Source organism: Amphimedon queenslandica, unplaced genomic scaffold (assembly GCF_000090795.2).
Source record: "Amphimedon queenslandica unplaced genomic scaffold, v1.1 AMPQUscaffold_13012, whole genome shotgun sequence".
Lineage (NCBI taxonomy): Eukaryota > Metazoa > Porifera > Demospongiae > Haplosclerida > Niphatidae > Amphimedon > Amphimedon queenslandica.
The window spans coordinates 42016-51669 of NW_003546752.1; the positions used below are offsets into that span (position 1 = coordinate 42016).

The following is a 9654-nucleotide window of genomic DNA, read 5'->3' on the forward strand; positions in this document are numbered from 1 at the left end:
TCTACTTATGTTTATCACTGTTTATCATTGTTTGCCACTGTCTACTTATGTTTATCACTGTTTATCATTGTTTGCCACTGTCTACTTATGTTTATCACTGTTTATCATTGTTTGCCACTGTCTACTCATGTTTATCACTGTTTATCATTGTTTGCCACTGTCTACTCATGTTTATCACTGTTTATCATTGTTTGCCACTGTCTACTCATGTTTATCACTGTTTATCATTGTTTGCCACTGTCTACTCATGTTTATCACTGTTTATCATTGTTTGCCACTGTCTACTCATGTTTATCACTGTTTATCATTGTTTGCCACTGTCTACTTATGTTTATCACTGTTTATCATTGTTTGCCACTGTCTACTCATGTTTATCACTGTTTATCATTGTTTGCCACTGTCTACTTATGTTTATCACTGTTTATCATTATTTGCCACTGTTTACTTATGTTTATCATTGTTTACAACTGTTTGCTTATGTTTATCATTGTTTACCCCTGTCTACTTATGTTTATGATTGCTTACCTATGTTCATCACTGTTTGGCATTGTTTACCACTGTCTATTTATGTTTATCACTGTTTATCATTGTTTGCCACTGTCTACTTATGTTTATCACTGTTTATCATTGTTTGCCACTGTCTACTTATGTTTATCACTGTTTATCATTGTTTGCCACTGTCTACTTATGTTTATCACTGTTTATCATTGTTTGCCACTGTCTACTTATGTTTATCACTGTTTATCATTGTTTGCCACGGTCTACTCATGTTTATCACTGTTTAGGATGATACAAGAGTTCTGTTTCCACACTGATGTTTACTAAATTAACAGTAAACTCTGGACTTTGGCTAAATCATTGGTCTTAAATCAAGCCTTATCTCAGCATGCATGCAGTACATGAATAAATCTACTTCGTATGTCTAAACGTATGTATGAATCTTCATCATTTTGGAGATGATTCAGGCTGCAAAACTGATGCAAATCTATGGTACACTACATGTGCATGCATTTTGCGATTATGTTCATTGCAGTTTAAACAACTTTTTTTTGAAATAAGATTCAAAAATTGCTAAACAAAAGCAAAAAATTACCTAGTGCACACAACACAAGTAACAACTTCATTGGCATCATAAGGTGGACAAGGAATACTAATACATGTTGAGAGGATAAAGTAGAAAAGGGCACCATCAGTATTAGCACCACTCTCATCAATGGATTCAGGATTATCATCAACGCACTCGTGTAAGCTATTTTTCTTGTGAGTATGGTGACTCGTCATCAGGTATCCTTTATATTCCATAGTCCATGATGAAGGACAGCTGGTTCTGGAAGGAATCATCAGTTTAGTGCTCCTGGTTGGTGCATAACATACTGCACAAGGAACATTGTGATCATGCTTATCTGGAAATATACTATTGACATCTTGATATTCAGAACCATATATCCAAGAATTATCAGGAGGCTTTGGTTTTTTCATATTTTGAGGGTCTTTTGCAGGCAAACAGACATGGTCGGCTCCTCCTCCCATATAATTGTAATAACCACCTGCAGCTAGTCCCTCATATACCAGTTCAGCTCCAGCAGGACAGGACTTCCTTCCCCAACGAGTGTACACTGCTCCTCCACTTTTAGGACCTGCTGGTCCTACTGGTCCAATATCACCTTTATCTCCTTTGTCGCCCTTATCACCTTTCAAATAAAAAAACAGATAGGAAACACTTATATATAGTAATATACTAAGTCTTTACAAAATACGGTTATAAAATGGAGTCTCATTCCATTATGATTACCTTTAAATGTATTATCATAATCCTTGCTTGTAGTAGATAATACAAAAATGGAGAGTGTAGTCAGTATAAACACAGACTCCAATAGGTTCATTGCTGTCGGCCCGGATCCAGAAAAACTATTAAAACTAGCTACTAGTAGCTAGGGTGGAAAGCACAGCTAGAAGATCTATTAAATAGAGGATATGCGTGCTAAGTATATTCATAGCTTTTTAGTACCGTATATCCAACCCACACAGTAAATTGGCCGCCATGTTGGACGTCAAGTTTATTAAGAGTTCAATGGGGGAAAACACATTTTCTTGCCTTGCTACCTTCTCGAGGCCTTTTTCGGAAGCTTAGAAAGCATCCTGAGGATCTAATGGGGTCTAGTAGTCACCTGAAAGATTGCTATCAAGAAATGCAGAGCGGTTTTCTGGTACCAAGCCTTTTTCTATCATTTCTCCATTGCTGCCAATGGAAAGTTGACGTCCAACGAACTAATTTTTTTCTTGAAAGTTATTACGGTATGCAATGAATACATTTATTTTGCTATAATTATTATTTTATTATTTTTATTTTATATGAATATACTTAGCACGCATATCCTCTATTTTACACTCCCACAAATGTTACTGGAATTATCTGCTGATTCCAATCAAAACTGGATTTATGAAATTTTAAGACACTGAACTGTGTATACAGGGCAATATTTCATCAGAGATAGCTAGGAGAAAATTTGTTAACCGTCTTCATTATCAGCCTCAGCACCAGGAAACAACACAGATGATTCATACAGTGCAACTCACCAATCAGCTCTCAGCTGATAAATAATTTTTACAATCATTATTATTATTATGATAAATTATTAATAAAATACTCTAGTCTACTAGATAATGTCATTAAGCTATAAGTACATTGAAAGTTTGCAACTAGTTCAGTTTGAGACGGTGAGAGACTATGTAGATCCTAAAATGAAAAATTTTAATTTAAAAAATGAAAATTAGTGGAGACAAATTTCACCAAAATTTAACCCCCAGGGGGCATGCATGTGAACAAAATTTAATCAGCAGAACCTTTCCAAAGGCGACCCAACACATTTTATACACTCTAAGTTCTACATTTTCTAAGTATACAGTATTTCTTTATACCTTCACTCTTCCCAAGAAGCTTTCATAGACTCGGCCACTGCTTTGGCGTCATAGTTTTTATAGAAGTCCTCGTATCTCTTCCTCCTCGGGAAAAAGACTCCAAACAACCAGACTGAACCTGCGGAGAACGAGATCAAGAACCCCAGGGCTAAATCTCGCTTTATGGAACGGTAGAGCAGTCCTTTCAACTGAGGAGCCATTTTGTTTGTCTCTGTTTATTACCTAGATATACGGGAGAATACTGAAAATCTCCGGTTACGAGCTCCGCCTTTTGCGCATGCGCAGTGGGCCGTTTTAAAGGTTGCCAGGACAACCACAAAACAAGATGGCGGCCGTTGCAGAGCTTAGCTTGACTCCTTCCTCGCTTGCCGAGGCCTCCTTATCGAGAGCACGTCAGAAAAGAAGGAAAACGACAAACAAAGAAAAGTATGACTTTAAAACACCCTCACTATAATAATTTATAGATCTAGATTCAATAATAGAAAATAAAGGAATTATCACGATTAATTTTTTATTTTTCAATTATTTTAAATTTTTCCTAGAAAGGAAGAACCAGTTTCTCCCACTTATAGTAGGGCTCCGCAACCTCTCCCTCTCTCACTGCAAAGAGAGATTCCAGTAGCAAGAGAAGAACCAGTTACTGAAACCTCTTTTATTGGACACACTCAAAATGGCCGCCAAGATGAGGAGTCTACTCCTCCTCCTTCTCCTCCGACACATTCTGATGGGAAAGATGCTGAGGGTGTGGCTTTATCGGGAGACGTGGATCATCATGGGGACCAGGAAGGGGAAGGAGGGAGAGTGAGACCTCAAGTTGAAGAACAGCAAGATGAAGGTGATGATGATTAATTACATGTACAATTGTACATGCATAATTTAGAGAGAAAGATTTTGAATAATACAGTTTTATCATGATCAATATTATTTTTCATGCAAAATTAGTAATAATATGCATGTACATGTACACGCAGTTTAATCAACTTTTTAATGAAGAAAATTACCTCTATATAAGTCATACACTACTGCTGTAATGTATTTTATTAGTATTAATTTTAACTCTTGCTCTTCATAAAATTGTGACCATAATTGACAAAAGGTACCTTGTGGCGGATAGGAAAATTGGTGTTTATAGCTTTAAAAAACCAACTCCCAGAGCTTCATTGGATGCAAAAAGTTACTATGTAACCTTTAGAAACATTTTCTGACTAACAGAGCTCTCACAGGTTGATATATTTCATTATAATGATGAATTTAAAAATCCGCCATAAGGTACCTCTTGTCAATTATGGTCACAAATAATCAACAATTCCTATATCTTTTTTCATACCTTGCCTCTCAATTTTTGATCCCTCTCCCTCTCTCCCTCCCTCACAGATAAACTAATCGGTATTATATTCACGATACTCAATGCTTATCCTTTAAAAGCTAAACTAACACTCCAGTCCCTCTCCATTAGACTCTCAGTATGCAACAGGATCACTAATACACTACACACTAAATCCCAACCTCATCACTCAGCAGTCTCATACTATGAGAAGGATAATCCTCAAGTTGACTATATACTACCAGTAATGAGCCAACCCTGCTACCTCTCCTCAGACCTGTAAGCAACATTATACTCTCGCCACGCCCCTTCACTACCAAAGGGGCGTGGCAAAACTAGTAACATTAATACATGTACATGTACGTACATGTATATTGATATTATGTAAATCAATAATATTATTATTATTATTATTTTTATTTTTATTATTTTTGTTGTAGTCAAGGTATATTACAGGCCAATTGGAATGAGGAGGTTATCATTCACGAGAGACGCTCTCACATTTTTAACCCTCACACCCTCTTACTGGTTGAGCTCCTTCAACTCAAGCAACAAGCCACGCCTACTCCGATAGCCTGGGGCTGGGTTCTGATTGGTCGGATGCCTCTGGATCGGGAGATATGTGTCAAGTTATACCGTGTACCCAAAAGAAACTATTTTTTAAAAGTACGTTATACATAATCCTGTGATTATTGATACTGCAGTAATACTGATGCATGTACATGTACATGTATATTGTACATGTACATGCATTAATTTTATTACATTTTCTGATACACATTGTTGTCCTTATGCGTTTGATCTGATTCTGACTTCAATTTTTTGAGTTACGGCCATTTTAAGAAAATGCCAAAATTCTGAAAATTACCCTATACTATAGCCCATGGTTTTTTCCAAAAAATAGCTCCAAAATCACTTCAAATTTTTATTACATTTTCTGATACATATTGATGTCCTTATGCTGTGTAGAAAGTTTGAGCTGATTCCGACTTCAATTTTTAAAGTTACAGCCATTTTTAAAAATGAGCCAATTTTTGAAAAATACCCAAGGCTATAGCCCATGGTTTTTTCTGAAAAATGGCTCTGAAATCACCCCAAATTTTTATTACATTTTCTGATACATATTAATGCCCTTATGCTGTGTAGAAAGTTTGAGCTGATTTGGATAAGAAATTTTTGAGTTATGGCCATTTTTAGAATGTGCCAATTAAAAAAGTATTCCATTGTTTTATACACAGAGATGTCCTAGCACTGACATTAAGGTGATCATTAATGAGTTATTGAACATTAAGAGTCCAAAGGATTATCCAACAGTCCTCTGTATGAGAGCAGTGATAAAGGACAGCACCGAACTAACCAATCCTGATGGACGAGTGTTGAGATCCACTTCACCACTAGTACCAGTAAGAGAAGAATAAATTAATATTAATAATATTTTACTGATTACAATAGGAATCAAGCTCTGAAGGTCTCACTAAATTAAGGTATGGTATAAGCTACATTATGAATACATGTACATGTACATGTACATAAACACTGTACATGTACATGTACATGTATGTGATTACATGTATATTTTATAGTATAAATGTGTACATGTACATGTACTGTTCGTTATTGGCTCAATCAATTGGCCAGTGACCCACAAGTACATGTACATGTACATGTACTGTACATGTGTAGCAATTAAAATTAATAGTGTTTGTTGTACAAAATATGTTAACATTGTGAGAAAGGCAAAATATCTCACTGTAGCAGCAACACTCATCATCTCTCTCTCCTCCTCTTTCTCTCTCCAGGTCCAGTAGATTGAAAGGTGTCCTCCATGACAGTATCAACAGTCTTGATGATGGACTCAATCCTGATCCACAGTGGACTAGGCTACCAGGCCAGCCCTGTGCAGTCCCCAGTAAACTGGACCAGTATCTACTAACTGGCAGTAATGGCTGCTCTGCTTTATCATTCTCTCATTCTGGAAGGTTAGGAATACACTTAAAAGCACTATTATAAATGTACATGCATGATTCATGTACATGTATAACTTTAACTTTTATTAATATTTTCATTAGGTTTTTGGCTGCTGGCATTGAAGATAATGGTCAATCTATGATTAAAATATACCAGGTGAGTATTCTCTATACATGTACATGTATTTTTATTTGCTGCATTTACATGTTAATTCATCTCCCCATAGGTCATGAAGTGGGTGCTATTGTGTACCCTACCCAGTGATACTAATATCATTTACAAGCTCTCGTGGTCCATTGATGATAATCAACTAGCCTGTGCCTCTGCTAGTGGACTCTGCCAGTATGTACATGCACACAATTTGTAATTTTTACTTCTATTTTATCCTTATTTTGTCATGGTACATGTACATGCATGTACATACATGTATATTTGTACATGCATAAAAGTATTTAATTTAATCTTTTTAATCTTAATTTCTCTGTCTCTCTCTCTCCTCCAGTGTATGGTCATTCACTGAGGCTGGTAATGTTGAGACACTACTCCCTCATCCCTCTTATGTCTACTGCTGTGAGTGGATCGGTCCTCCCTCTAAAGACTGGTCTGGTTTCATAGTCACTGGCTGCTATGATGGAGCCATTAGGTGCTGGAAACAACACCAAGTGAGATCTACATATATACATGTACATGTACTGTATATTCTCAATAATAATACATGTATATGTAAATAAATCTTATGTAATAAGTTTATTTACTTATGTAAATAAGTCTTGTGGTTACATATGCATTTGCATACATGTACATAAGCTTCGTAATAATTTATTTTATATTTTATATTTTATTTTTATTTTATTAGTTGACTCATGTTGAAGATGTCCACTCCTCAGTCAATGCCCTGGTGTTTGATGTGAAGCAGTCCTTATTGTATTCTGGGGATAGCACTGGAGCTATTAAAATGTGGAAAATAAATAATGGTACATATAATACACATCATAATGTACAATATACACTTTATTATGCATTATTCTCCCCCCCTCCCTCTCTCTCTCTCATTGTAGATGATTACACTATCCAGTTGCACTGTAACATTCTTATACCAGAGTATAAGGTAACGCATTACATACATGTACATGTACTCTGTACATGTACATGCAAATATTTCTATTAATTTTGTTGACTTTGTGAGAGAAAAAAAACATGTACTGATTACATGCACATATGTGTAGTTTGTGATCACAATATCATTATTATTGTTCATGTACTCTGTTCACAGGGTATGAGTATAAGGGACATGTCATTATTACCATGGTCTCATCAGGTGGTAGTGTATAGACCTAAAGGATTCAACCAACTGACCAAAATTGACATTAGAATGTAAGAAATGGAGAGAGAGAGAGAGAGAGAGAGAGAGAGAGAGAGAGAGAGAGAGAGAGACAAAAAATTAAAATAATCAAAAATCATTATTTTTTTAGTGAGTCAGTAACTGTTGTATACTCTACCAGTGACAGTATTACTGGGGGCGTGGCAGTGGGTGGAGCCAGTAGGTCACTACCCCATGGTGGAATGTGTGTATCACCTTGTGGCTCACTAGTATTATCAGTAACTGGCTCATTGATACACGTATGGAATGCATCTAATGGTACGTGAATACATGTACATGTACAGTGTAGCCTCTCTATAGTGTACACCTCCATTTAACAGACAGCACCTAGTGTACCAATTACATTCCTTACTGTATAAAATAACCTCCACATAAAGGACACCTCTGTATAACAGACACTTCCTTGCCCCAAAGTGTCCATTATATAGAGGCTAGTCTGTACTAACAGTACTCAGTACTGTACAAGTATAAATACATATTCTATTCTTTCCTTCCTCTCTGCATTAGGTAAACTGCTTGATGTTCATGAGTGTGGTACACTGAGGTCTAATGGTATAACATGTCAGTATCATCCTTTTGAACATTTGTTTGTGTGTAGTGGGATTGGTCATAATCAAGTTATATCATTACTATCATAAATTTAATTTATTTATTATCATTATTAAATTATTGTTTTATCATTTTTAATTCTCTTTTTATTGTTTTTTTTTAATCAATTTGACTCAATCTAAACATGTAGAAACTTTTAACATTCATTTAAAGATACTTGATATACATTTACATGTACATGTACTGACGTAGCTACAATGTATTAGCAGTATTGCATGGACTTTGCAAGCAATATATACATGTGGTATGTGCTTTTAAAATCTCACTTTTTCATTATACAGCCATGCTACCATTGCTACAGTTCATTGATCAAAGTTGTAATGTGGTTAATGATCATATCATGTAGGACATGTCCTCAAGCTAAGAGTTTGTAATAGTAATAGTAATGTATTTATGTGTGATAACAATGGGGCTGATGTAGCAGTGTTTAGTTAGGCCATTCAGTCATCAATTAAAAGCCTTTTGAATCCGTACTGCAGCCATTCCAGTTGTCAGATATTGACTGATCGACAAAATAATAAAAATGTTATTGGCAGTATCTGATCATGTGTATTGTATTGGTTGACTGAATGCCAACCCACAGTACAAATATATCTTGGTATACTCAGAGTATAAATGAAAATACTGAGCTACTAGCCTACTATACATCTAGATTGATAGTACTACATGATACATGTACATGGAGCTGTATGTATATTGTTTTGCGCGGGAAAATCTCATGAAAAACCAGCCGCAAATTTATTCAGTGGACCCAGTAGGCGGAGCTTCTTGTCCTCGTGGAAAAAGCGTTTCTCTTTCTCTCTTTCTCTGATTCTGATCGTACCCTGGCCTACTAGGAGAAGTAATGGCGAGTAAAGATCCAAAGACACCTACTGTAAGTGGACTGGGAAAGGATAGATATAGAAAAAAGCTTACAATGGAATATTAAGTGTCTCTATTTTGTATTATACTTATAGAAGGAAGGAGAGGTTGCAAGTGAAGGCAATGAAGAAGAACCAACTGGTAAGTATTAATGAAATACATTAAAAGTATTGTAAATATTGACGGCAAATTAATATTGGTGGATTGGCAGTATGTGAAGCAACCATATCCGATATTTTAAGTTTATTCTGAGCAGTGAAACATGGCTACTGAATTGCTAATATAAATTCACCACATGTATAACTTTTGTCATGAGCAACTTAAAAAATTTGAAAAAATCCTGATGTGATTACAGCTACGCACCATAATGACATGTACATGTGCGTAATAAGAATTTTGTTCAAAGATTACTTCTCTCTCTCTCTCTCTCTCTCTCTCTCTCTCTCTCTCTCTCTTTCCCTAGCTCTGTATGATCAGCCATTGATAGTGGAGGGTAAAAGGAAGAGAAGAAGTGTTGACCTTTTTGCGTTCTCATCTCCTCGAGAGGCTCAGAAGACACCAAAGGAAACTCAAGTGAGTGACATTATGGAAC

At 35.9% G+C, this 9654-nt stretch overlaps 2 protein-coding genes and 3 long non-coding RNA genes across 5 annotated transcripts; 3 read left to right on the forward strand and 2 right to left on the reverse strand.

The window, feature by feature from the left end:
* Nucleotides 1–1050: 1050 nt before the first annotated feature.
* Nucleotides 1051–1978, reverse strand: LOC100636550 (short-chain collagen C4-like). Its single transcript, XM_003389645.2, has 2 exons — nucleotides 1793–1978; nucleotides 1051–1691 (listed from the first exon to the last, which is right to left on the reverse strand). Exons 1-2 carry the CDS (start codon nucleotides 1881–1883, stop codon nucleotides 1090–1092), a joined length of 693 nt encoding a protein of 230 aa, XP_003389693.1. The 5' UTR covers nucleotides 1884–1978; the 3' UTR covers nucleotides 1051–1089.
* A 280-nt stretch (nucleotides 1979–2258) lies between these two features.
* On the forward strand, nucleotides 2259–2671 carry LOC109585775 (uncharacterized). The gene is made up of 2 exons (XR_002186654.1): nucleotides 2259–2295; nucleotides 2367–2671. It is a non-coding gene; the product is annotated as an uncharacterized LOC109585775 (long non-coding RNA).
* LOC100635834 (uncharacterized) lies at nucleotides 2563–3150 on the reverse strand. The gene is made up of 2 exons (XR_131740.3): nucleotides 2920–3150; nucleotides 2563–2737 (listed from the first exon to the last, which is right to left on the reverse strand). It is a non-coding gene; the product is annotated as an uncharacterized LOC100635834 (long non-coding RNA).
* A 24-nt stretch (nucleotides 3151–3174) lies between these two features.
* On the forward strand, nucleotides 3175–8357 carry LOC105314293 (jouberin-like). Its single transcript, XM_011408378.2, has 15 exons — nucleotides 3175–3345; nucleotides 3462–3754; nucleotides 4294–4522; nucleotides 4684–4909; nucleotides 5482–5646; nucleotides 5696–5727; nucleotides 6043–6222; nucleotides 6313–6367; nucleotides 6438–6553; nucleotides 6714–6873; nucleotides 7068–7185; nucleotides 7270–7319; nucleotides 7485–7585; nucleotides 7684–7850; nucleotides 8100–8357. Exons 1-15 carry the CDS (start codon nucleotides 3245–3247, stop codon nucleotides 8228–8230), a joined length of 2124 nt encoding a protein of 707 aa, XP_011406680.1. The 5' UTR covers nucleotides 3175–3244; the 3' UTR covers nucleotides 8231–8357.
* Nucleotides 8358–8865: 508 nt separating this feature from the next.
* LOC109585766 (uncharacterized) lies at nucleotides 8866–9635 on the forward strand. Its single transcript, XR_002186649.1, has 3 exons — nucleotides 8866–9075; nucleotides 9158–9203; nucleotides 9526–9635. It is a non-coding gene; the product is annotated as an uncharacterized LOC109585766 (long non-coding RNA).
* The last annotated feature ends 19 nt before the right edge of the window (nucleotides 9636–9654 follow it).

What these genes read in the sequence shown, in the direction of transcription:
- LOC105314293 (XM_011408378.2), top strand. Translation starts at nt 3,245, where the DNA reads ATGGCGGCCGTTGCAGAGCTTAGCTTGACTCCTTCCTCGCTTGCCGAG. An exon ending in CTATGATTAAAATATACCAG is followed by an intron (nt 6,368 to 6,437) that starts GTGAGTATTCTC and finishes ATCTCCCCATAG; the next exon opens with GTCATGAAGTGGGTGCTATT. An exon ending in ACCAAAATTGACATTAGAAT is followed by an intron (nt 7,586 to 7,683) that starts GTAAGAAATGGA and finishes TTATTTTTTTAG; the next exon opens with TGAGTCAGTAACTGTTGTAT.
- LOC100636550 (XM_003389645.2), bottom strand. Translation starts at nt 1,883, where the DNA reads ATGAACCTATTGGAGTCTGTGTTTATACTGACTACACTCTCCATTTTT. An exon ending in TTATGATAATACATTTAAAG is followed by an intron (nt 1,692 to 1,792) that starts GTAATCATAATG and finishes TTTATTTGAAAG; the next exon opens with GTGATAAGGGCGACAAAGGA.